At 44.3% G+C, this 27,976-nt stretch overlaps 2 protein-coding genes and 1 long non-coding RNA gene across 5 annotated transcripts; 1 reads left to right on the forward strand and 2 right to left on the reverse strand.

Annotated features, from left to right (window-relative positions):
• Window positions 1-1,433: 1,433 nt before the first annotated feature.
• LOC124212398 (uncharacterized) lies at window positions 1,434-26,707 on the forward strand. Its single transcript, XR_006881634.2, has 6 exons — window positions 1,434-1,930; window positions 2,026-2,191; window positions 14,182-14,450; window positions 14,535-14,672; window positions 14,839-15,000; window positions 26,083-26,707. It is a non-coding gene; the product is annotated as an uncharacterized lncRNA (long non-coding RNA).
• Window positions 3,190-10,830, reverse strand: LOC124212299 (proteoglycan 4). 3 transcript variants are annotated; one of them, XM_046612208.2, is made up of 3 exons: window positions 10,775-10,830; window positions 5,526-6,669; window positions 3,190-5,430 (listed from the first exon to the last, which is right to left on the reverse strand). In XM_046612208.2, exons 1-3 carry the CDS (start codon window positions 10,790-10,792, stop codon window positions 5,159-5,161), a joined length of 1,434 nt encoding a protein of 477 aa, XP_046468164.1. In that variant the 5' UTR covers window positions 10,793-10,830; the 3' UTR covers window positions 3,190-5,158. The 3 variants fall into 3 exon arrangements, with proteins under 3 accessions (XP_046468164.1, XP_046468156.1, XP_046468149.1); XM_046612200.2 differs by having other exon boundaries at window positions 3,190-5,441; XM_046612193.2 differs by having other exon boundaries at window positions 3,190-6,669.
• Cpr97Ea (cuticular protein 97Ea) lies at window positions 17,240-21,118 on the reverse strand. Its single transcript, XM_046612265.2, has 2 exons — window positions 20,961-21,118; window positions 17,240-18,451 (listed from the first exon to the last, which is right to left on the reverse strand). The coding sequence occupies exons 1-2, from the start codon at window positions 20,976-20,978 to the stop codon at window positions 17,426-17,428; spliced, it is 1,044 nt and encodes a 347-aa protein (XP_046468221.1). The 5' UTR covers window positions 20,979-21,118; the 3' UTR covers window positions 17,240-17,425.
• Window positions 26,708-27,976: the final 1,269 nt, after the last annotated feature.

Genomic DNA, 27,976 nt, shown 5'->3' on the forward strand with positions numbered 1-27,976 from the left:
TTACTAAGATCGAATTCTTGCTAATTTTTCGTTTCGCGAAGACGGCGATCAGTGAGTATCGCAATGCACGCGTAGGTATGGAAAGGCTTTCTTGCACGGTACGTGATTTTTACGACCGATATCTGGCGAGTCCGATTCTCCTTAGATTAGCATGCTTATACGCACACGACGTGATCATATGACATGACGATCTCGACGACGTATTCGGGTCACCTGCACGGATACTGCACATATTAGTTGTCCCTGTCTCGTAAGAAGGAGCATTCACTTCCGCTCAACATTTACCTGCGGCCAAAGGATGTTGCGTTAAGAGTAGCTGTAGGTGTTACAACTAATGCGAGTAGCGAAGCAAAGGTTGCAGAAAAAAAAGTCTACTCGATACATCAGTCAAGAAAAAAATTCCCTTCTAATCAGGTCCGGTTGAAAAAATTTGTCTGGAAAATGAAAGGGACAGGTTATCTTTACAGCTTTCAAACGGATTCAGAAAAGCGTGAGAAAAATTTGAACTATTGGTCATAAATCTTTGAGGGAGTTTTGTTTTTAAACCCAAGTCAGAAAGGTCCCACATTTTGAACGGTTGGAATTGATTTTTATGCAAGATGTCTGTTAATTTTTTGCAAAAACTCTACCAGTACCTGTTAAAGTGTTGAAATTCTTAGGTGGAAATTTTACGGAAAATTTGGACACCCACGTTTTTTAAGATTTTTGAAAAGAGTCCGTTGAATTTCTCGTTATTAGAAATTTAAAAAAATTACAGTACCGAGTTATGCAGAGTCTGAGAAAATTGCTAAGCGCTATGCGAATGTATATCATTTGTCAAAGAGTAAATTTGCAAAAACAAGTTATGCCCGAGGTCAACAAACGAGAAAGTATTCGCAGAGCGTGCATTTGCGAACTGGATACCAGTTCTGTATCGCATATCTGTTGGTAACCGCAATAGCAACTTGTTGGTTCCTCGGAAGAAAATAACTAGAGGAAAGATGTCGTTTTGGGAATAACACGCGTACGAGATAAACGTGAAACGAAATAACGCTGAAGTTTAGAAAGTACAGACGACTGTCGGTATAAACGTTGTGTGCAGCTTTCGCTGGCAATGAAATTGCGCTGAGTGGATGCGGTTCAACAAAACTTCCATATATACACCACTTTGCCAAGTCTTCTGCAGTCACGCGTGCCTGCTGCTGCATATTGGCCTACATTTGCCAGATCCTCAATGTCAAGGTTTCCTCAACAGCTCGACTGCTTTGTTCAATTTGCAATCGGATTTTCTCGCTTTCTCGCATAGACCGGAGAGTTCCATGAGTTGCAAATTGTCAGCTTACTGGCCAGCTGATTTATTCAATTCAGCAGACTAATCTCACGGTCAATAACTAGATTTCAATTAACAGTCGATCGTGAAACGCGAAAGAAATCAACTTGAAGTTCATCGATTCAACGCGTATTAGCACTGTGAGGATTAATCATTCCGTTATGTTGACTTTCGAAATAAAAGTTACCAGTCCCCTTTCTTCTTCGAAACTTGTGTGTCAGACCAATTTGAAATCTAACTTGTCTTCTTTTCAGCCATAACAATCTTGTCTTTCTTCCCAGTCTGTCAAGTCGCAATTTTTCACTCTACATTTGCATTGCAGGCCAATCTCCGAACGAGAAGTTTTCTACTATTAACTTCACCGCCTCGTCAAACTTGAACCTTTTAAATACAAACGTGCAAAATGCCGGGAGAAACTCTAACGACGAACCGTTACGTTTGATTAACATTCGTTTGTATACCGACCGTATCTTTTGGCCTAATTAAGTTTGTGAATCACGTAGCTTATTACGGTGACAAAATTCACTGTCCGGATCGACGACCCATTGTTTCACTTGTGGGACGAGCGGAATAATTATCACGTAGCCGTTTCAATACGGGCCTAACAGGTGTGAACAAATGGTAAGAATTTCACTGTGAAGGAAAAACAGGTGCAGATGTGAAAACGGTGATTAATTAATGAAAATCTGCCTGTCTCTATAAACATTACTTTGCAGGGAACAACGATCCATGAATTCATGTAACTGGTTGAACACAACTAGAAATCGGGATTATGGAGGTGTTACATAGCAGGAAAAATGCTAATTACACAATCAGACAAGGATCGAGATACACATGCACACGCTAATGCAGCGGCAGGGTAACGAGGCAAATTTCTTTCAGGTAAAAGCGCCAGCGTACTTCCGAGGGTGGTAACCAAGTGTTACGAGACCCGTTTGTACGATGTGTAATTAACACACGTAAATCATTTTCCTGTATAATTTTTACACGATTTGTCTGTATCGACAGCTGCTTAGCGATAATTTCCTTTATTTCAGTACCATTTTTCACTTTCTCTCTCTCTCTCTCTCTCTCTCTCTCTTTCTTCCACATATACATATACACATATAATTTTGCGAAGCGTGCCGGAATTCGTCGTAGAATTACGAGGCGACTCGGGCTTCGCCTTGGTCAACGACCATTTTACGTAATTCATAATTGCTCCGAGGTGTTTCAGTGGGTCACGCGATCAGGCCTCTCCGGAGCAGAATAGAATTGGCAGAAATGAAAAACGCTAACCCGTGTAATTGCTCGAGTGGTTTTAAATTGGGCGTGTTTAGGCCAAGACAACGACGTGAAAAATGACGTCCATTAGCAAACGTAATGAAATCCGATTCGTAGGCTGTTCGAAGAATGACGCCCCCTGCAAATTGTTCACGAAACTTGTTTATCGGTTCGGACATTAGACTATGACTAGTTTCACTTTTGTTTCGAACGACGAGGAAAGCGGACCCCGTTCGATAACCAGAGCGATGCCTGTGGGCCCCCTAATAAGAAATGACTAGGTGTCAGATTAGCGGCACGCTCTATAACTTGCTCGACGACTTTCTTATTTTTCTACCTTGTTATCACGGAAGTAACTTCCGCATTATGCTGCACCGTCGAACACGTTCATACCGTCTATCGATTCCCGGTGCTCGATATACTGTTTTTCCCTTTTACTCGTGCGGTTGTCGATTCGTTCGTTCTATTTCGACAACGCGGCGATCATGCGAGGGAGTGAAACTCGCCTCCGAACTTTCGCTCGTCAGTAGCGAAAATGAGAGATAGAGTAAAAATAATTTATTTTAATGGAAACGATAATCAGGATCTGTACATTATGGAACACGTTTCTTTCTGCAAAGCATTAATACATAGTTACTGCTAATTAACGGATCAATTAAAATCCAGGTTTACACTCTCACTTACCTTGTTTGCTCAATTTTTATTTTTTTTTACCTCTAACTGACAAGACAGCGCGAATGGTGAACTGTATCAACCAATTATTATTCTGTACGTTACGTACACACATATAACGCGTGTTCTCAGATTTGTAATAACATTTTATTCACTTACGATCGTAATACATACAAACAGTATAAAAATAATAATAATAACATTAATCACCATAACGCGCAAATTCGTTCAAAGCTATACAATCATCGAATATTCGCCATAAGTTCGCGTACGTTTCTTTTTAAAAATATTAACTATCACTGATGATAAAAATAATGGTAATAATAATACGCTGTGTATAAGAGAATTAGGGTGGACCTATTATTAAAAATTAAAAACTATGTACAATGTAGTATGCGGATGACAAAAGTGCATACATCGTTGGAAATTGTTATATCAGCTTTGTCATGTTTGTATAATATATATACAGGTGTATAGAAAGTCGATTAAATAAAGCCGTAAAGTCTGGTGCTGCGTGTGAGATGAAGAGAGAAAATAAAACCGACGAGTAAGGGAGTGAAGGAAAGCAAAAGAAATGAGAAAAATCGATGCATGGATGGACGGATAGATTAATAAGCGATAGTTTTTGCGCCAGGAGAAGGCAGTTCCGTTTCATTCGAAGGAAAATGCAGCAGCTGCACCGTTTCGCATGGAATTGAGCCGCTGGCACGGTTCAGCGCCGGTTGCGAATCGTTGTTAGAATGTTGTTTAACGAGCTGCAGCCACGCCAATGAAAGTGATTGCATTTGTACCGTGGGTATTATAGGGTACACAGAGCGGGTTCTTTATTCCCCTGTGTCCGCTAATAAAGGCAGCCAAGCAGGCAGAGTGGCTTGCAGATAGCGTTCGCGACGCGAATTGTATATTGCGTAAGATCGCGGCCAACGCGTCTCGGCTTTTTAGTTTTAAGTCGAGAGTCCAGAGATTGGATCAGAGGAAGTCTGTGAGTATGTATGCGCCTATTATAATTGTTTGGAAAGAGGACGTAATTCTTTTGCAGAGAGGTGCATGATCCTGAGGCAACAACCGTGACCCACATCCACTATTCGGCATGTATTACGTAGCTTCGTGTACGAAACAACATCCCGAGAAATTAAGAGGAGGAAGAAGAAACTGTGTGGATTGTTGAGAAAAATAAAAAAAAAGTTAAAAAAAAAAAAAAGAAAACTCGGCAAATTCTTTTCGGATTTAATTCTCGCCCCGTGAGAATTCTTATCGCTTAGCGGTGCGTAAATTATATTACCGCACGTCGGGATTACACGGATATATTGCCGGAATTGTTGCTGTTATACCTGTAATGTAACAAGGAAATCGGTTTTTAACGTGATCTGTGCCGCAGCCGTGCATTGCGTCAGGTGAGAGCTTTCACTGCGTTTGTTCCTTATACGAGAATTTACGGAAACACTCGTCACCGATCGTTGGATTCCATCACGTTGGCTGATTCCATAAATCGTGCTAAAGATGATCGCTGGAGAATGTTTCAAATCGATTTCCGCAGGTCGCGATCGGCTCGCGTCGATAATATTTACCGGCGAAGCTTGACTCTGTTTCGCGATCAAGATCACAAAGTTTAGAGTATCAAAATTATAATGGAGAAATAGAATCATATTTTTATAACGTGTATATTATATATAAGAGGTTTCAACTCATCGAACGCTCCGCATGAGAGCGATCGACGTCGATGCGTCGTTAGTTCACGGTACGTTAAAGATCCGACGTAGTTCTACCGTTGCATGTAAGAAAGAAAGAAAGAAAAAAAAAAGACTGAAATTTTGTCAAAACGCGTCAGTTAAGCGGCCCGAACGCGACTAAAACCCGGCGGAAGCACCGCGCAAGAACTGATCAATCTGTCCAGCGGAAAGTGAGGAAGAATCGCTACCAGCTGACGGGGACGGCGAGATGTAGTAAAAGGGTTGAGAACCTTCCTGGGACTCTAGAAGTTGAAACCGATGAGGCTGCTGCTGTCTGCGTTGTTGTTGGGCGTAGAGTTGCTGGGACTGTTGAAAAATTTGGGCCTGCTGCTGCCTGAATATGGCGGCCTGTGGCTGGGGGGCGGCGGCGGCGGTTTGCGGCAGCTGTTCTCTTTGCCTGTAAACCGACGCCGCGGAGGCTCTGGGCTCCTGTTCCGTCTGCTGTCTTTGAGCGAGCTGTTGCCGCGCTACAAACGGTTGCAGCTTGTGACTCAAACTAAAATCTCCGACCGTCTGCGGCAGGGTCTGATAAAGTTGTGTATTGTACTGACCGGTTGCCGGGTCAAAGACCAGTTCCGACTGGTAGATGGGGTCGGCGCGCTGCGCTTGTTTCGGTTTTTGGCTCTGCAGCGGGACGGGTTGCGTGGGCCTCACGGGTCTGGGACTGAGTCCCACGGTGTTGACGTACCGCTCAATCTCCGCCGCGAAGTCGTCGCCACCTATCGGTGCGGGGCTGGTACTCCGGTGACGAACCGTCTGGGGCCCGGGCCCAGGGGCGTAGATCACGCCGGGCCTCTCAGTCTGCGCGACGGGGGCGTACTGGGCCGCAACCTGGGCCGCATGGGGCCTCGGCGTGATGGCGACGGCGGGCACGAACTGCGGCCTGTAGGTCTGAGGCTGGGGGGCTGGGGTGGTGGTCGCCTCAAGGGCGCGATAGATGGTAGAGGCGGGGGTGGTCGGGGCCTGGTATCGCGGGGTGGTCGGTTGATAGACGGCTGGACGTGGGGCGGGGGTCGCGGGTGGTTGGGTAAAATGCTGCCGGCGAGGAATCGAGACGACGGGGGGACGGCGCTGGGGTGGTTGGGGCCTGACGTCCTCGAGTTCCTGGCTTTCGTCGTCGTCGCTGATCTGGTACTGGGTCTGGAAGATGGTGGTGGGGGCCCGCGTCGTGGGGGCGTAGGTGGGGCGCGTGGGTCGCTGGACGGGTCTGACGGAGGGGTAATTTGCGGGCCCTGAGACGTCGTCCTCGGGCTGTCCGCGGACCGGCTCCTCGTCCTCGTCCTTGGGGGCGTTGGGGTCGCAGGGGTTGCCGGATACGTAAGTAAACTCGCGCTTGTTGCCGTCCGGATCGACGTACCCGTACTTTCCGCGCACCACGCAGTCCGTGCCCCGGGTTTCCTCCTTGAACGAACCGTCCGCCGCCTCGTAGCCGAACGTGAAGGAGCCGTCGTCGTTCACCTTGTTGTAGTTGCGGATGGTCTGAACGGGCGGCGGTTTCGAGGCGCTCGTGTCCTTTGAACGTGGCGACGGAAGCGCCCGGGTTCGGGGCTGGTACACGACCGGGGATTCTTCCTCCTCCACCCCCGCACCCTCCTCATCCTCGTCGACGTAGTACACCTGACGTTCCTCCACTCGCTGTCGGCTCTGCGGAACGCGTCGCGCTTCCGAGAGGACCAGGAGGCAGACTGGGATCACCTGCGGAAAATTGAAAGGATCAGTGTTTTGAGAGCGCAAAAATTCCTGACCGGCACTGCCGGCCGATCCACAATTCTTCATACTCGTGTAATAACGAGAATCGTGACCGCGCAATGTCGGCCGCATACTTCCTGCGGTGGGAACGCCCTGCGCCAGTTTGCCTCGTGGTTGCGTAACAGCTTTGCTCGGCTGACCCGAATCCGACGGGGCACCTCGAGACCGGCGTGAGATTCGGATCCGGCGAACTAGATCGCCTTGAACCGTCGTGGCAGTCTGCGGATCGCGTTCGCAGTGTAACATCCAATTATGATCGAATTATAATTTCTTGCGGAATGAAGTTTGAGTGAATTTTCATGAGCTTGATCGCAATTTGTACGAATTGAAGTATAATATGCGGGAGCACGTATGGATTTGAAACGAAACGATAATTTTTTACAGTGCAAGTGGCACTGATGCCGAACGATCAGAATTTACCGGTCGCGATTAAACGACGATAAGTCATCACCCGCGGTTTACACACCTAATTTGTAACCGCCAATTACAAAGGCTCAAATTTTGTATACAGAGCGAAATCTCGATCGACGCCTTGCGGCACGTACGAAGGAGGCCAAAAAAGGCTCCTTGACTACTAATGGTCGTTTGTTAAATTCAAGTCAATTTACAAGCCGCCTCGAGTTTTTTTTTTTTACAAGCACCCGCAATTATGACGATGCTCAAATTACAATGAACCATTATCGTCGAATTTGATCTGTTTGAAAGAAGAGATCTTGACCGTTGCTCGTGGTCATCTCAGGCTAACCTTCGGAATATTCCCAACTCATTGTTAACTGACGCGAAGAAAAAGCGAGTCGGTGATATCCATCGATTTCGAACGAAGGGTTCGACGACGCGTTCTTTCAGTTTAGTCACGTAACCAATCACTTCTAATATTGTTTCCTAATCGAAACGTGGCGAAGAAGTAAGAGGAATGTAAAACCGGGGAAAATGTAACCGGTAAATACGGAGACCGTTGTATGGGAATCGTTTGAAAATTGAACGCTGGATATATATCGAGGATGGAAAAAGAGGTCCGGCGATTTTATTACAGGTATAATTAAACCGGGTACTGCCTGAAGCAAGCGAGCAAAATGCATGTTGGTGTGACCAACGTTGGGCAATGTATAGTAAAAATCGAAGCACGACGACCATTGCGCACTTTTACGGTCAAGAAATGATCGTAGCCAATCTGAGATAAATGAGCTCTGGAATATTCCTCGGCAGAGTTGGGAGCACCAAGGTATACGGTCTCGGTGTCGACCGACAAGGACGGTAAAATGAAAGTGAAATAGACGGACCGAACACGCCTTCGAGCAGATCGGCCCAGCGATGATCGTTAAGCCTCTTGTATTTCGCGCAATTGTTCAGCGTCTAGAACAATCTTGTGTAAATAGTATGATCCGAGTTAGATCCAGCAGTGACCTCGAAAAATCAGTGATCAATACGCGATCAAGGTTGGCTCGTGTTCACCGTCGTAACCGATCGATTGCGGCTTGAAAATCGAACGAAATGCGATGCATCGCAATGCTGTCAAAGTGACGGAATTATTTGAGGACAGTGAAACCGATGTACGAATATATATTCAAGGCGGATAACTCCTCGCTATTTAGTTCACGTCGGTATGTAAAATAATAAGCGAGAGTCAAGTACTGAGTCACATTGCCGGTGTTACGACACAACCGATCGTTGATCAAGTTAGCAACACTTCGGGTTTTGATCGATAGGAAATGCGACTCGTCGAAAGATGAGGCTTTCCAAAATTATCTTGTTGGAAGAATCGAAAGTTGCTATAATTGCGGCGCGTCAAGTTCAAGCGCAATGCCGCCGATCCGTTCCCCGTGATTGCCGATCGTTTTCCATCTATTGATTAACAATAATTCGATGGAAAGTGCAGATGAAACCGCGAAGATGAGAAGCCGCGGTGATTTTTTGTCGCGGTGTGCGTTTAGCGGCAAAGGAAAGTGCCTCAACAATCAAAGGACCGGCTGTAAACCCTGATCGGCCAATTATAATGGCGTGAAAATCGCCGTTCGATTAGAGGCCGGGCTGCGAAGCGTGAAGAATAGTAAACAAATACCCTGGGATCACGTTAAAAAGAGATTGAGATATAAATCAAGGTGATCCGAGGTGCATTACTGCGGTGTAATTCTGCTTGTCATTGAGACTGGAAACGATACGCCGTGATCAATACAAGCATCAGAGGTCGTGCCGATTTTCAGGTAACCCGAACCATACACAGTGTGAATTCCGGATCACAACGTCAAAGGGTCAAAGGGTCAAAGCCCTTCAACGGAAATGCTTTCGGACGTCAGGTCTCAAGGTTACAAACCACGCCGATTTAGCAATTTATCGTTAATTGCTATGTCAATCGGTTGTTTGGAGCCTTGATTTTTTGCAATCTGTATTCCAGGTCACCCTTGAATCACGCAAAGTGCCGAATGTGAAACGGATCTTTTTGCGACTGGTATGATAATCAATCACCGATTGTTCAGCCCCGATTCGGTGCGATCGTTGATCGGCACGAGTGCCAATTACCGCTATTTACACTCCGTATTATAGCCCTCGACAAGAGATTTACGAACTGGAACCACTCGCCTGTGGTGCACTTGTCCCATTGTCGGAACACGGACGATGTCGTAGTAGCAGCTACCAGATGAAAGAATAATTGCCTCGACTACTGTTTACCCACAGATTGAAATCTAATACCGATCACTTTGAAGCTGCGGGCTGTACAAGAGATTCGAAACGGAGAAAGAATCCATCGGGGAACACCAGTGGCTGTGTTTAACCAGAGAACGATTTTGACAAGCATTGTTTCCAGTGTGAAACACCGCGTGAATTGACAGTGGCGCGAAGAAAGTCGCGAGATAGGCACAAACAGCTTGGTATTGATGTCGATTTGTCGCGATGCAGGTTGCTATTCAAGAAAGCATTTCTGATATTAGCCTCGCTTTCGCAGAAAATGTTTCACTTTTCTCCGTGGTTAGTTTCTAAGATGAAACTAGGCCTCGTTAAAAAGCTTGCCGATGTGTCGCGACGATTTTCTGCGATCGACACGTGTTCATAATACGCGTGTTGCTATAATTTTAACTAATTCTAAGTGGTGCAAATTTCAGCAAACTCGGGGTGTGTGCACCCTTTTAGAGTCGGTGAAAAGTTTCAACTGTTGATACAGCTATAAGAACTCCCTTATTTAACAAAATTAGTCTGGCCTGGATGTATATTTCACCGGGGAAATTAAATCGGCGAAATTACATCGAGTGAGAGGTGAATCGATGAAATGCGGCAGACTTCGTTGGTATGTATTCTTTAATTTCAACTTACTTGTATCGAACATACCTAACCGCGCAGTTGCGCAATTAGACATCGAATTCAATTTGCATAAGATATAAGAATTGTTTTAAATTTATCACGAGTTCTCTTATGCGTGAAATAATTCATAGTATAACTTTCTTTCAGACCTATATATGGGACGCGTTATATGAATGCTTATAAATATCAATCGATTTGAAACTCGACGTTTCTGCTTTCAGCCTAACGGTTTTCACTCGATTACGACAACAAATGGAAACCAGAGTATCGATGATATTAGTTAAGGTGGAAGGTGATTGCGTAATTACCAAGTCTTGTACCCTTCGTGACCGTGATTACGAATGGAGAACAGCGAACAGTTTCGCAGCGTGGGTTGTATTATAGTTTATTTCTCAACCGGTTCTATATTATTTCATTCATACCCTTATTTTGTATATAAAGCACAAAATATTTGGCGACGCTTTTAATTAGCGGCAAGAACAGGGGCAATCTTCTGGCACGTTTATTACAGCTGACAGGCGCGACGAGGTTAAGCTGTTTAACGTTTTAGAACTCGAGCTTAAAATATAACGGCAAAAGTCTCGTCGCGAGGCACGATAAATTTTGGTGAAAAACTTGAATATGGTCGACAATATTGTCCGAGGCAAAGACAAAACGGGAACGAAAAATACAGAAGAAAAAATAAAGGAAAAAAATGAAAAAGATGAAATAACGAGGGAAATGAAAAGAATTTCAACCCCAAGACGGGGGTACTCACCAGTAGAATAATCCTCATGGTGGTTAAATGGGCTCGGGCAACGGGTATCTGAGAGTTTCACTGAGTAAGTGCAAGCGGGAAGTCGCGAACCTGGTCCTTTATAACTTACACGAGCGTTTTGCCTCGAGTGGGGTAAGGTGGAGGGGTATTAATGCTCCGACACTCGTGTACCTTGCCTTCCTTACCTTCCTGCCTTCGCAAGCACCGTTGTCCGTGGCTTATGCCTTCTGCGTTTACGTTCCTCTCGTAATCCGGCTTGTATCATCGTTTTTTAACCATGCAAACACATCCGCACTGCCATGGCAGGGCCATTGCCAAACCCATCCACGCGCATTGCCAAATGCTTGCGTCGACTCGAACGAGCTTTGGGTATCAAACGAGGACCATTGCACTCCTTTGTGGGTTCAGGTGCAGCTGGAATTCATTCGCATGGCTCTCACCCAGTCGTGGTAAATTTGAAGACCCGATTGAGGGGACCAGATGTAATTGTTTTCTGAAAAGTACATTTTACGCGAGTCATGCTTCCGGGTCTATGACATCAGTCTTTAGAATTATAGGTCGCCTGTCACAATTTGTCATATTTATGTGCTGTACATATACCGAGAGAGAACGAAAATCGTCAATTATCGAGAAAAATTAACGAATCTGGTGACTTGCAATAAAAGCCAGACCAACGATTCTTTTGCCATTTGGCAATCACCGAGTTATTCTGGTTTGTCAGCAATAAACAACTGTATCGTCAATCGCTTGTGATCAAGAAACTGGAACGAGGTTCGGACAGTTTATGATTTTCTTTCTTCAGGCTATAATACGAAATCCAGTTCATCTAGTTAAAATAATCACATCGCAATGTTACGAATGGCGTCGTCTTTCTCCGTAGTGAACTTTACCCTGACGTGAAGGGATAAGGGCTAATTTTATTTCAATTTGACCGGGCTCAAATTTTGTAGAGCTGTAATAGGACAAAAAATAAAAAATAAAAATACCTACAGTGATTGCTGCAGCTCATGGGCAATGTCAGTATGTACACGTTGTCTCACGATATTTGAACTACTACAATAGTATAATGATACGAAAAAACGGCGACAAGGCCATGATGATGATTTTCCATCGTTCAGTCCTAACCGGCACGTATTAAAATATCCTTGATAATATACGTTGCTGTTATTTTTGAATTAGTTACAGATAGAGGCGGGTGTCAATGGTATCGAAGATAGGATCGTGAGAAAAGTGGTAGGCGTGTCATCGGGCTGGGAGTAAATCTGCGCCGAGTGTACCAGCTACGACCTTTCAAGGTTTTTTCTCATACAACTATCCCATGCGCGTATGATCGGCGGCGGCATGTATCAGCGTCTCATTTCACGTGCCCACATTGAGTCAACCTTCTTGCAAAACTATCTATATTACACATCGTGGAATTCCGTGTACATATGCATATACAAGGAGTTTCAGATTCAAGCGATCGACATTCGTCGTCTTATCGTTTAAAGACGATTGGTCAATTAGCCACTTTGGGATTCGCTAAGAATTAGGAAAGCGCGGTTGTGATGTATAACTCGACTTCTGAACCGAACCCGTTACCTTGCAGTCGCGTAATTGGGCTGTTCACGTAATTTTTTACTTCTTTAGACAAAAGAAATTACGAAACTAGACGCCCGCTAACCTGGTGATTAAATTCTATTACACCTTCCACCGGGGCAGATTTACACGGGGAGATGCGTCAGCTGACAATGAGCTTGCTCTTCGCTTGTGCCGCTGCTTTCACTGTGCGCCAGCTGATTTTACAACGCCGAGTTCGTTATAGACACGACTATCGAATCACGGCGCTTCGACCCGTCAATGAATACTCGATGTGAATGAATGTGGAGATGCTCCCTCTCACAGATTCACCTTTCAGGATCAGCTGTTCCTCGCCTTCGGCTGCCGCAACCGCATCGATCTTCCTCTTTCTCCTCCTACACCTCTCCGAGAAGCACGTCAAAGTGTTTGTGACACTGACATTTTTATACAACGATATCCTTAGTTTTTTTTTTTTTTTTTCTTAATAGCTCAAAAAGTGTAAATTACGCAGGTCAAACATCTTTGAATAAATCATTTGAAACGGTTTGAACACTTTTTTTGCCTTTTCAAAGTCCGCCTTTAATCTTTCAAACGAAGTGCGAATCTGCTTATTTCACATTCCGCGTTTGGTGGAGTCGAAAATTGCTTGCGGAGTATGAGAAAAAGCCTCAAGGCACCGGCAGACCCACGTCCGAATGTTATCCAAAGCTCATAATTCATTGTCTTTTTTAATACCGTTTCGACTAATTGGCAGGATGTGATTCCTCCTCTGGCCTTGGACATATATTTAGTCGCTGTCCCGTTCACATAAGCAAAGCGACTCTTCGTTATTGAATCTAACCTCGTGATTAAACTAACATTTGTATTAAACAAACAGCCTACGATCGAATAACGACGGAGTTCAAAGGTCGAGTCACGGTTTTACCCGCCTCTTTAACCCGGTCATAAACCGATATTTCCGGATAGAAAATCGAGCTTCCGGGTCTGACGATTTTAACGAAGGCACGATATGCTGAGAGCCTAATCGTACTGCCGGGCCTGGTTTTTCTTATTCTTATTGTTGTTATTTTTTTTTCTTCTCTCTTTTTACCTTTGTATGCGAGCGCACGAGTCGATGCCAAGAATCCGAGTTACATCATGGGCGGCAGCCCATCGACCTGAATAACAGAACAGGATACAATATAGCGCGTGCTTTATGTGTACGTACTTTGTCTGATAGTTTATCATCGATCGTCTTTGTTTCGACTTTTAACTTCTCGGATTGTTCACGCAGAGAAAAAATTTTACTCGTCATTGGTGGTTGATTCAAATATTGTTGAAATTACGACAAAATTCAATACAAGTAACTATTTATTTATTGTTAGTGTGAATATCGTTGTCGGTACTAAATTTTTTGGCCATTCTAATATCGAATCCGTTCGTTTAATTTGATAATTGTTTCTTCTTCAAGTAAGATCTCAACGTTAATTTATTGTTGTACTAACAAATACCGAATCATCAGTGGAGAATTCATTTTTATTTCGAACATCGAGCGGAATTTTTTCGGTCAAAGTAAAAGATGAAAATATAGTCTAGAACTGTGTAGTAACCAGAAATAGTAGAAATTTCTTGCAGTGTTATGTGTGTATGTTGCCAAATCGCACAGTGCATGCAGTCTTAACTGTTTATTATGTTCTTTCAACGAGTTTCCTACGCATCGGTATAATATAACAAACAGCGGGACACCCGTGGTGTTGAAATCCTTACGCTGTAGCTATTCTTCGATCCAAACGATCCTCCGCCTTCATCGAGCATAGATCACACGCGCTGATTTACTTGCTTAGGATCTAAATTTGGACTTCTTTCAGAGACGCGGCATTTCCCTCTCTGCGCCGTACGGCCGTTCGAAGCCCGTGGATAATCTGATTGATATCCTCGAACGGAAAGATTTATACACCGGAATTATGATCCATGGGCGGAATGAAAAAACTCAATCCTGTTCTCGGCTTTGGAACGTGGGTGTTGAGTACTCGGATTTGACCACGAAAAATGAGAAATCGATTCCTTATGCCTCGTGGAGCAAGTATTGGATTGATGGAAAATATGGAAAGATCCATAATGCGAGTAAAATAATTAAGTAGGAAAAATCAGAAGCGCTCAATATCTACTTTCGTATTATGTCATTGATTTTTATCTTTCATTAATACGTTATTGATTTCAGGAATTATTGAATTTTGGCTACTCGGATCAAGTTCTGCGAATTGGGAAACTGTTTCTTTCGCAGTGCTTCAGGGCTCGAAGTCTGAACATTGAGGAGTTTGAAATTGAATATTCTTGATTATGCGAACAATTTCCAAAGGTACGTAAATCGAATAAAAATTCAGGATGAAATCAGATTCCGAGGTTGCCAGAAAAATTTCGCTTCTCTCTGATACGGTTAAGCTTTCTCTGCAATCTGGCTAGCAATTGTACTCTCGTATTTTCTGATTCTTGTAAAATTGTTTTTAACAACTGCTCGCAATTAGGTAATCAGAAGATCCTGTTTGCGAGTTTCTCGAGGTGTCAATTTTACGGAAACGAAGTCGCCGAATCGTGCCATACGAGGCTTTGACTCGATGCCAAGGATGCAGGAAGAGAAGAGAATGAAAGGGAAAAAATGGTCGCACCTCATAACTCAGCATTCTACGGTAAAAGTTGTGAAAACTCTTTCTCCGGTATGCAAACTACGCGTTTCCGAGCGACCCGTATGTCGACATCGGCTCGATTTCAGAATTGAGAAATTCCCGCAGCTATATATTCCGACAAAAAATGAAAAAGAAAATTGCACGGAGAAATTGCTCTATCTGTAATATCGAGTTGAAGCCTTTCAAACTCTTTGCGTTGCATGTAGTATAATTTCGCAATTTAATATTACGCTTAAAAATTTGTTAATTAACCGATTTATCCCACACCAATGAGAACCGGAATGGCGTTAATTATCGTTCTTTTAGGCGATGCAAAGTGTGAGAGCTTCGTTCATTCGGTATATAATTCAGGTTTTAGGCAAACCTGTGTACATAATATGTGTATTTGAAAATTAAAACAACTCTAAATATACACATACAGGTGGGTAAAATTACTCGAGGTCAGAAATTCGTCGTGGTGCAATGACATTTAGTCGTGGGAACTTTTTGTCAGTACTTCTTATATACCTAGCCGCACTATTATTGCTCGGTAATACGGCGTTGCGTCACTTTTTGAGACATTAGGCATTTAGCGGAGTACAGTAATTTTAGGCGTTGATACTCCTTTGCGGATGCAACCAAACCTACGTAACTGTAACTTCAGTTGTTTATATGCAGGCGCATTAGTGATTGAGCCAATTTGTAACTATTTTAAGAATAAAATCGAAACTTTTCTCAACTCGTTTTAGTTTGTCAATAGGTAGCTAAGCAATAAACATTTTTTAGCAAAGTAATTGGACCGTGGTTATGTCCCAAGTTTATTTCTATATATGGTTTAATTTTTTTTAGCAATCCCACGCTTCAAAAAAGTAGATTTTATAGAATTCAACCAATCGTTGAGCAGAGTTTTCGTAGTTGGGCTTAGGAATATAAAAGTATGGACGAGTATGGGAAAAATAGCAATTTGTCGGTTGCTGTAGAACTGTTATCAGTTGTTGATCGTCAAATAACGTGAATGAAAAAATGCATTGACGCATTGAAGAGGTCGAGTTACTGAGAAAATGTCCACCTCCAGGGAATTCATGTCTGCCCTGATGGTGAAACGAAACTTGTATGGATTTAAAAAAAAGCCAATTCTGCAATAGAACATAATCCAGCATGCCGAAAATCGGATAGCTACAAAAATTGCAAAATGAAATGAATCAGGGCCTTGGGACATATTATTTTGGTCGATACGTTGCGTAATGAGTAGGTATAATTTCGATTTCCCCATTTCTTTCGGTTACCAGAGTGGTTTTACCAGGGGCCGACTCAACGTGCCTGCAGACGATAAAATGGAGAGAATTTCCAGGGCGGTGAAGGTGAACGTAATCTGGTTTAGCTTGAAGTGTTTGCGTAGTATGCCAGATAGATTTACGCGTTCATTTCTCAGCTCGCAGCGGGCCGACCACACCCAAACACCTTTCTCGTATTCTCTATAATCCGTACCAGCTAAGATCGAGCGAAACGCGCATATCAAGCCGGATAAACAGCGTGGAGCGCCGCGATGACATAAGTCCGAGTTGCGATAAGTTTTTGCTCGCCATTAACTGGTAAGAATTGTTTTCAGAATAAAAGGCTGTAGTAATATAAATGAATTGAGAATTATATCTTTTTCTGCGTAACAACATTCCCAGCTTTCGCCGCTGCTGAACTTGTGCGTGAAACCGGAACGTCCGTTTGCATATGCATCGTTTCAGTTTGCGAATAATTAAATAAGTCATACATATTATGGCGCAGGAATCAGCCTTCTTAAAGTCGCAGTTGCGTAATTCAATTTCACCCCATTCTCAGTTGTAAAATATTTTATTCGGGAAACGGTATTATGGTATACGATAAGAATATAATTACTCCTAACTGTTCTGTATGTATGTACATACACGATCATGGCATGCAACGAAGCCAAGATTTTACACGCGTATAGACTATCCTTGTGAGAAAGCTGGACGCAAAGAGGTGTCGTTGTGCAATTCGCATAGCTTGTCTTAGAAATTTGTCTGAGTCAGAATATCTGCGATACAGTGTGTCTTTACGTCTGAGAATACTTTTTGCAAGTCTTACCAACAAGCGATCTAACACGCGATGGATTCTCAACATTTTATTAATCGCACTATCCAGTCATTGATATGGGGAGAATGAAATAGAAGTTGTCGTATAGCTATGCTAATTCCTATCAACTGCAAAGGGAGAAAAAGGATAATGATCATGATTGGTACTCGGAAAATACGTTCGTTTTCTCTTTATTTAGATTTAATTAGACATTAAAATAACCTAGTGACAGACGGGCGAGCTCTGCGAGTATTTCGGTGACAAGATCGCGAGAAGTAGTTAGCGGGGTTTTCGCCATCCGTACAAAGCTCCAAAGAAGCTTCCCCTTTGGCTCTCATCGACGCGAGCCCGTCCTTCGTTTCTAGTAATAGCCGAAGCTGATGTCGTGAAGCGGAGCAGCGCCTCCCTGCGGAAGCGCGTAGTCTCTCGCGAGTTGGTCGAGGATACCGCCGCCTTGGCTGCGAGCCTGAGGTTGGGGCCTGGGGGCAGAGACTGGTGCGGGGCTGAACTGAACGGGGCCCTGAGAGTTGAACTGCGGGCGAGCGGGTTCAGGATCATCGTATGCCTGGGCCTGGTGGACGGGGGCGGGTCTGGTGGCGTAGCCGATTTCCTGACGGCTCTGGGGCAGCGGGGCGGGGGCGGCGTGGGCGAAGACGGGGGCCTGGGGGGCCTGATGGGTTGGGATACGGGCCCGAGGGTTCTGCTGGGGTGCGTAGATCGCCTGGGTCTGGGCCTGCTGAGGTTGGTACTGCTGGACCGGGGCCTGGGGCTGGGGGCGGTACTGCTGTTGGGGTTGGGGCTGGGGGGCGAACTGCGCACGTTCGTAGGCCTGCTGCTGGCGAAGGGAGGCGGCGGCGGGGGTGGGTCTTATCTGGGGCCGAGCGGGAGCGGGTTGCTGGTAGTCGGAGTAGTCTTGGTAGTTGGTGTTGACGTTGTGGAGGCCCTCCTTGTTCGTAGTCTCGTCGACGAGGGTCGGGGGTGCGACGGTGATGCCCTCGCCGGAAGGCTGGAAGCCGTACTTGTTCGCTCCGTACTCGACGACGCGGACCTTCCCCGTGTCGTCTACGAATCCGTACTTGCCCTTGACCTCGCCTGTCGGCAGCTTAGTCTCGATCTTGAATGAGCCGTCACCACCCTCGAAACCGTAGGTGTACGAGCCGTCCTCGTTGTGCCTGTTTATCTGCTTCAGGATCGCAACTGGCGTCGGCTTCGGTGCAGATGGCGCTGATGCTCTTTGCGCAGGCGCCGGCGCTGCTGCGTAACTTCGCGGCGTCGGGTGCGCCGGTCGCGGCGATTCGTAGTCCGCGTACTCGTCGCCGTATGCGTTTCCACCCTGCTGGTACTGCTGGCCGGATACCAACGCCACGGCCAAGGTCACCACCACTATCTGGAAAAATAATGAGACACGGGTTATTGTTTGAGTTGTAGTTCCATGATCTACGTTTGTTCTTTTTTTTTTCACTTTTCAGTGAAGTAACCGTTCTTAATCGAAACGTTATAATTCAGGTGACTTGAACCTGATAAACCAACACGTGCAATTGTAAACAGTTTAGGATTTTGAAATTTCACTTTCCACCAATTTGGAATTTCAGTTTTCAATAACGCTACGAGTCGTCCAATCGATTTTCAACCAACGCTAATCCTACAATTATCATCGCACTGTCACCACTTCAGACTCGTGGCACAGCTGCTAGCGCAGTCAGCGTTTCTCGAGAACGTGTTCTTCGTCATCGCATGACCTTGCGAGGAAGCCATGGAGAGAGGACCGCGCGCACTTCCCAGCGGACCAGGATTCATGGGGGATTGTAGAGGGTTTTTCATCGAGTTTGAAAAGCTCGGCGCCTGAGGCGTTGTGCGGCAGCAGATTTTCGGAGCTATTGGAAGTCCGCAGTTGTCGCGACCTTGCTGCGCCCTGGGGCACGAGGCCTCAAGCTTCCGACGCTCGGACACGAGATCTTCGAACCAAAGGTCTCGGCCGCCCTTCAGAAGCAGGTAAGAAACAAGGACCAAAAGGCAGTACGTCATCGTCGACGTCGGGGAGAGGAGCTCCCATAGGAAACACGGGATGCTGGTGCTCGTCGGGCAGCATAGGCGGGTCAGCATGCTGCCGTTTGGGTTGAACGTATTTCGGATTCTTAAGTGCAACTTATTTTTTTTTTTTTTCTATTCTTTATTTACCCGGAAAGTTTTTGCCACGTAAAAATTTACAGGTTCGGCCGAAGACGTGTCGCGATGACAGAAGAGGGTCTTGCTAATTTATCAAAGCTACTCCGAGCTTCTCTCCTCGCGTGATTGGGCTTCGTTTATTTTACTTTTTTTTGTTAATCACGTCAACGGTGTTTTACCCCTTTCTTGCGGTCACTTCCATTTTCGAGTTTGAAGGTTACCCGTTTTTGGCTTGCGAAACGCGCTTTTTCACCCGCACCTCGAACGCTCTGCAATCTTGTTAAAACTATTCCACCGATAGTCAGCGTGCACGCGGTCAGCACGAGGCATTGCAGGCCATATTCGAGGCTGACAATTTTCGTAACCAAAAATACGTACATCCAACCCATCGTCGCACCGTTGTCGGGATAATGGCAACTGCCGATAAAAATTTGCCAAGCAAACGGTTTTGACGAACGGTTATCGTTTTCTGGAGACGCCTACTCGATGTCGATTCAAGTGTCGTGAAACGGTCTTTTGTCATGAATTATTTATTACCTCAACGCTGCAACAGGAATAACTTGCTCAGTGGATAACACGTTTGAATTTATTTATTGAGAGATTTATAGCGCGCCGTAGAGATTCAGTCTGATTTATTTATCCTCACCCGGTCATTGATTCACCGCGTTTAATTCGTTATTCATCGCGATAGCGATGTTACTTTTACTCTTGTTTTACTACGGTTAATACTACGTTCCACGGTGCTAGCGGTGATCATTCAATTGCGGGTCTTACTCGGCGAACGAACCGGGGAGCTTTCGTAGCCAGATAAAATAATATATTTAATCGTAGGAGTCATGTACTCGGTACACGGAATGTAAAAGCGAACGAACTTACGTAAGCTTGTGGTCGTGCGCAAGACCGCGACCGATTCGAAGTAAACTACAACTTATCGTTTTTGCCCATATGTACGCAAAGAGAAACACTTGGACTCGATTCGTCGTGTTAAATTAACTTTCAATCACTCGTTTGCTCAATCATTACTCGAGGAACATAAATCCTCAATATCATCGTCTAATGATAATTTTCAATTAATCGGAAAATCGATGTGATCGGGTTAAACAAACTTTGACCAATTCAGAAAAAACGTCAGATTGAGACAATTTTTCAGTCATTGAAATCCAGTGGTATTTAAATTCAATATTTCGCGGTATCTTATTATATTTAGAAAAGAAACCGATCATCGAATTAACAGAAACAATTTGTGTGCAAACAAGTTTTTAAAACAATGATTTGAATCTTGTACGACTAATTCGATACTGCCAAGAGTTCGCTTAAAAGTCATACAGGCAGAGACGAAATCATTTTAGAGAAAATTCATCTGTTCACGAGGTTGAGGCTTGATATACCGCACTACGTCGTACGTCATACTATTTTGGATTCCCTGTTGTTTTAGAATCGAACATTACAAAGCGTCTGAATTTCTACTCTTCTCACTCGTAACAAAATTCTCCATACCGATCACCTCAACGTCTCCGGACCGTTCCAACATCATCACTGTCCTCCGAACGGTAGCATATTGAACGTACGTCGCTCTGAATATTCCGCACAATAATTTTGCACACTCACACGCGGCGGTTACATATATATTATAGATGGCGAACATCTCGCAAGCGTAAGACGTTGGCACACGCGATTAATTATAATTCACGCTGAGATGGATATACCGGCGACACTAAATTGGTACGTACCGTTGCAAGGGCCCGCATGCTGTCCAGTCTGCCTGCAGTGTATGTGTGTGTTTTTGTGTATTGGCAGCCAGGCTGGTGTATCAGCCTGCAATCGGTCGGGGTCCCCTCATATATACCCTAGACTTCTCCCTCGACCCCGCCATTCCCGCCATCCCCGACGGCTCCGGGGACTTTCACTGTTGCTGTTGGACTCCCGGTTTTGCACCGGCTGTCCGCCCGCTTCGTCACTTCGTAACCACACTTCGGGCCCTCAATTTTGGCCCCATATTTTGGTTCGCGCACCTGCCCGGCTCCAGGGTAATAAATTCGTCGTACCGAATCTCGATGCAATGTCCCTTTTTCCCCCCCTTAAAATTAAGCCGAGTCATCTCTAGTGGACCGTTCGTAATTAGTTGACTAGGTGAGGAGGAACAGCTTCGACGATTACACGGATGACTTGGCATCGATGCTTCTTCTCGGTATCCGAGGAAGCCGTCTAATTCCTATGACCTTTTCGACTCCGTCGAGAGGTGATAATTAATAATTATACCTCGGATCCGCAATTGACCCCGATGAAAATCACGGCTGGTTGTTGCTCACATCGACGGTTCATCCTTGAGCCAATTATTATCATAACGACGATGCTGAGAGCGAGAGGAAAAATTACACCATGTAATATTTTACCGTACAGAAAATACCGGTTATGTATTTTTTCTTCTAATGGTATTATTTTTAACTTCTATCAAGAATTTGCCAGCTGCGGTGACCAGCCTGACATCGATATACTCAAGGCTTATTGTTACCTGACATTCATCAGCATACGGAAGAATGTAAAATCTATACTCGATCTGAAATCGGTGAATTTTTTCAGCCGCCACCTTCCACTTTCTACACACCTTACGCCCATCGCTTATCGTCTATCGCTTTTCAATCCACCTTATACCCCATAGTTTAAAAATTTCTTGCAAGGTAAGGTCGTCGCCTCTGAAGTAGAAACCACTTGGACGGTACGTAGTCACTGCCATTTGCTAAGTGATCTAACAAACCGGATTTTAAGGCGTTCAATTTATTTAGTTCACTAGCCGCTTCGGTACTTGCAGCATATATCAGGCGTATACTTCCGGCCGAGTGCGTCGCGTCTCTACGTTCGTTATTGTTCCACCTGAACAACCCTAAGTAATTTCGGTCTCATTTTCTCCTTGTCGTTTCCGGTTTCTCCGCTAAATAATATGGCTTCTTGTTTGTTCTTCTTCATTTTTTGGTTCACCACCGGGTTTTGGTGCTCGTAATTACCATCGTGAAAATGGACAGCGGACAGAGACTGATCGTCCGACCGGTACAGAATTCATGGAAGAAAGTAGAACAGGTGAAAATCGAGCACGGTGGGTACCTGTCCGCTTCGTAAATAAATGGTAAAATTATCGCTTTTTTTCGTTTTCCTTTTTCTCTGAGATGGCGAAAAAAGGTTACGCAAAAAAAAGATTGAAAAAAAACTGTTTTGGCGATAGATCTATATTTACATAAGACAGATCTTACGCCTTCGATATGCGGCCTGGCTTTGATCGGGGCGCGGAGTTAGCGGTCCAAGAAAGAGAAAGGACGCTGATAAAAACACTCGGCGATATTCCACCGACTGACTCGACTCGACAATGCAGTCTTGAGCTGAGCAGCTCGTTGGGCAAAGGTCGGCTCGCCTGCTTGGCAGAATGTAGCCTGGAGGGCATCAACGGGTCTCCGTGCCAAACCAATTGCCGAAACTAAAAGCTGCACGAACTTATTACACGACGGATATATCACGTAACCGCTCTTTGCTACTCAGATAACGCAGGTACCTTACAGCTGTTACATAGATCGGATTCAAGCCCACACTTTCTTTGATCGATGTCTTGTGTCTTTCAGCGCCGTGACGCTGACTCGTTTTTTGGCCACGGTACCAAAGAAGTTACGACAGAAAGAAGGCACAGAGGCTAAACTCTTGGTGGCTACGCGACACACCTCAGTGACTATCGCAACAATGGACGTCCGATGACTGTCTATCATTTCTACTTGCACTTTGATTATTCCGCGTGCAAGTGTAACCCGGTTTTTGCGGTAATGCTATAAAAGTGTTCAGAGTCTATGGGGCCCGCCAGCCACCGGACGAGCGTGACCGCTGCTAATTATCTATTGTGAGTTTTGTGCGATTGGTCTGACGACATTGAATGTCACGGTTCCTTCGGCGGACCAGGGTGATCGGTGTAAAATTAGATTATTAGATCTGGCTGGGATTCGGATCTAGTCTAATCAGAACATTAGTTAGAACTTTGATTTCTTCAAATCATGACTGGTCAACTTGTTTCAGCTGATTGACCACCATCAAATGAAAGTATTTATTGCAAGGATGCATAAATGACTATTGTTTCAGGAAATTTGCATATTTGCAGAACGGTTGTAAGTTTGCGAGTTCGACTCATTTTCATTAGAGTTATCAATTAGAGTCTCAAGCGTTCTCAAATAGGATTTTTCTGGAAATGTTGATCAGTCTGACTGACAAGGACGTTAAAGGGCTTTGCGTAAGGCCATTTTTATTCCGCATACACGACCGTCTAGTGGATCGATAGGGCACTTTTACCTTTAAGGCGCCAGACTTTCCCCACTTTCCAGTGGTAATATTGAATGCGATTACATCCTAGTTACGTTATGCATATACCGGTACTTGGATTGACGCTGTTGACTTTCTTCAGAATGCGTAAGTAATGCGCACAATGCTGTCAGTTTTAATGAACTCTGGCGTAATGATAATTGCAGCAATCGTCGGAGCGCGACATTCGTGACGGCGCTCTGGTCAGTTATTTTCCATAAGTACTTTTTCCCTGCACACTATCATACGTACTCACCGTCGAATTTTTCGAATAAAAATACACCGAGTGGAAATAAAATCGCGAGAAACACTGTCGCCCCGCCTTTCAATCACGTGTCGAACACGGGTCTGGTCAAGCCAGGAACAGCGCTGACGACCTTGATCCGAATTACTCCGGTTTGCAGAATAAGAGTCTAAAGTCACTCCGGGTATACACACATGCCGCATATTTATTTCTCCGTCGTGCTTCGCCATGCGATACTATGGTGTAAATTGAACTCTGGTCAAATTGTACATTCTACCTATAATGCGACTTCGTAACTGAAGGGTTTACGTGAAAATTGAAATGTTCGTGCACAGTGTCCAGATGAAGGGCCTACGCTTTGGTGCACGAAGGGAATAACAATCGGCCGATTTCACCTCGGCGATTCTGGATCCTTGTATTAAATCTCGTTTTATTGAATCGTCGGGAATATCCTTCATTCCCTTGTCGCAGTCAAGTCGAGCCGGTTCAGAGCACAACGCGCCAGACAATGAGCATGGAATCAGGATCATGAGAGTGCATTTTGCGATCGTAGGTACATCCTGTTCAAGGCGTGGTGAGAGATCATCGAGCCGCAAAAAATCGGCTAAAATTTTATGCCGAGTGAATTAACCACTAGGGCAGCTCATTATCACCCTTTGAGCAAACGGTTTCATCTTCAGCGATTCAAGGTACTCGAGTCCCAGTCTGGTATGGCAATTACGGAGCTGCAGACCTCTCGAGTTTATTTGCTCTGGATATCCGCGTTGGGGAGTTCAACCCGGCCAGTCCTCCGTGACGCAGACCTCGCGGTGACATTGAGAGGAGAAAAATGAAAGGCAGATCTTGGTGTAGCAACTTCGATTCGTTTCCTAGAGACTCGTCCAGCGGCAAGGACGCCACCACGCCTCCAGTGGCATATCCGGAGTGGGGAGAGAGCGCGCGGCTTGCGGTAGCTCGATAAATCGAACCCCCTTTCTGACTTTTTTCCCAAATTAATACCGGGTAAAAATCTGTTTTCAATGGATAATAGACATTGGACGGTAACCACGCTGTTCATCGTAGCAAAGCATCTCGAAGTCGGATGCTTTTTTAAAAATCTAGTCCTGGCTATTCTTTTACCAATTCTACAAGGAATGGAGGAAGCACTAGTTGTCTTTTGTGTCATCAGTTCCATCAGCATAGGGAGGAGAACTTTAAGTAATCGTGTCTTGGTACTTCTGAGAATTACTTTCACTTCTATTCCATTTAACAAGATCCATTAGGGCAGATTTCACAGATCCTGATGATTCGGGTCACGTTACACGATTCGTGTATTTCGCTCGAGCGAATAGCCGAATTCTTGGAAATTTCCTATTATAGATCAGACATGAGTTGCGAAACTTCCTGTACTGTCTGTAGAATGCAAGGCCTGCCCAGCCTTTCTGACACGTTAGATTCCTCGGGCCTCGGGGGTACAGCTAACAGCACAGCATAGCCTCGTAAAGTCTAGACAACCCTGACATTTACTTATATAGAGCGACTTGGTTGAATTTAGTATAACATATATTTGATGTATGGAGAAACGTCGGAGCATTCTGATCATATGAATCTCAGTCGCCTTCTGGAACAGGCGTTGCGCCGCTTTCTGCTTTTATGTAATATGCACGCACGGTGTTTGTTAATTCGCCTAAGTTGCCACCCCTTTCGTACTTATAGCGTAACTGTAACAATGTTGTTACGCGATTATTTAAACCGCAAAGAAATCTTTCAGATTGTCTGACATTTCTTTGCTGCAATATTATACACTGTGAAAATCGCGGAAGAAAACCGACAAGCAGTTGGTGCAAAATTCTTACTCTCAAGCAAAAGCGGTATTGCCTGTCGCACTTGAATACTCGGGTGATTTTTTTGCCTCCCGACAAAACGCACTAACCCATTAATGTGATAAGCAGTTGAACCTTGACTATCCCTGGATACTAACGAAATCCTTTTACTGCTAGAAAAAAATTTGCAATTTACTTGTCGGTCGCAGACTTGCGATACCTGTTACGGACGTGACTTCGAGACGTTGCACAGCAATTAAGGAAGTACTAGAAAATTTATCAGCCTTTTGGCTGTATCTTCCAAGCCGCTGCTAGCAGCGACTCTGGATAGCGTAAAATCGATTCCTCCCGCAAAATTACGTTGATATAGAGCATAAAGGAATGAATGCTAGCATTCTTCAAGATCGGTAAAACTTACACCAAAAATCCAAAGGAGTAAGCCTTGTTGTGTTCAACGAGAAAATTTTTTTGTTTCAGAATCAATTGAGATCATTTTTTCAAGACAGTTGGATTCTGGAAAGTATAGAGAAGAAATCCGAAACAGGAAACAACCAACAGTTGAAGAAACGCGAGAAAAAAAACCGGTAAAAATCGATGTTCTTTTAATGTTAATACACGTTAGATAAAATAAACTCAATGCAATATCAAACATCATACATCGTTCCTGCAGAGGGGTGTTGTTGCTGTACGCAGGCCAGAACCTAAAACATATTTCAAAACTGTGACAATACAGTGAAATTTCCAAACAGCGGATATCTTCGTGACTAAAAATATTGACCGTTATTAAGGATTGTCCGGTATTCAGAACAATATTGACGTGTACTCATGGAGACTTTTCATCTGTTCGTTGTGAGCATAACTCCGTTGTTGGGAGATATCCGTTAAGAGAAGTTTTACTGTAAGTATTTCATTTAGTATTTTCCGTGTCCACTTGAGACAATGTATATTAAAACTTATTTGCACATATAATGATTAGATTTCTTGCATAAGGTTTGATCGAATTCGTGCAGGCCTCTATGTTTTTCGCTTGATTTCTATTGGTCAGTATGTTGAATTACTACACACTTACGCCGAAACATTTGTACTATAATAAGAGCATAATAAATGAATAGAACTTCGAGCTATGCAAATGTGATTTTTCTTTCCAACCTTTTCCAAAACATATCGTAAATTTCATGTCTGTTGGCCGTATGTTCTGATCTATTGTTCAAAAGTTGATCCTTGCTTGTGTTGCAATTCTTGAGGATGAATCAGACCCTCTGGAATGCGGGATAAATGTGTAGAATAGCAGAGAACGTACAGCTGAGGATATTCTGAGAAGAATCGTCGTTTTTCGGCGGCAATTCTTGATTCAAGCCACACTTTTGATTGGGCGAAAAACTTTTGGTCTCAGTTTCGATTGATATGGCCCTCTTTTGGTTAATTGAACCTTCGGGAACTCGGGCACCGTGGCTGAAAAAGCATCAGACCATCAGCGGTAAGTTGTCGAACAAGAGACCAGCAGCACAAAGAATTACGGAACGTAGTCTGTCGTTTTTCTGCTATAAATTTTCAACCGTTGCCTGCAGCGAATTGAGTCTGTGCCTAGTCTATTCCTTTCGTAGTACGACGTCAATATTTGGAAATTTGCGAGAATTTTTAGTGATAACCCAAAATGGTTGACCTAAGTTCTTTGGTGACGTAAAAACATTTCCTGTCAAATTCAATTTGTCTGACTCGTGTCTGACTAGTTCAATTGCGAAAAATCTGAAAACGGGGCAGTAAGAGCATCGAACGATCAGCAGGAAAATGATGGAAAAACGACCAGCAGCAGAAAGAATTACAATATGAAGTCATCAGTTTTGAGGCTGCAACTCTGTATTAACTGCGCGCCGCGTGTTGTAACTGAACCCAATCAACAATCTCTCGCAATATTACGTCTGACTAGTGCGACGATTAATTTAATCCTAAACTTTTCAAAATCGCGAAAATTTTCGCCAAAAATACAAAGGGGTTAACCTTCCTTTTTTTGTGACCAAAAAATTTTTGGTCTCAGAATTGATTCGTATGACTTTTGTCCGACCAATTGAACCCCAAGGAACTCAGAAAACGCAGCGAAAAGAGCGTGGGATCAACAGGAGAGGAATGACGAAGGAAAAAGCACCTGCTGAAAAATGTCGAAAATTCAGGTTTCCGTTTTTTGGCTGTAACTTCCGATGCGTGGATCGCAGCGTATTGGGACTGCGCCCAATCGATTTTTCTCGCAAAATTACGTCGGAATAGTGCCACAATTAATTTATTCCAGCACTTTTGAAAATCGCGAAAATTTTCGCCAAAAATACAAAGGGGTTAACCTTCCTTTTTTTTTGACCAAAAAATTTTTCGTCTCAGA

Source organism: Neodiprion pinetum, chromosome 1 (genome assembly GCF_021155775.2).
Source record: "Neodiprion pinetum isolate iyNeoPine1 chromosome 1, iyNeoPine1.2, whole genome shotgun sequence".
Taxonomy (NCBI): Eukaryota; Metazoa; Arthropoda; class Insecta; order Hymenoptera; family Diprionidae; genus Neodiprion; species Neodiprion pinetum.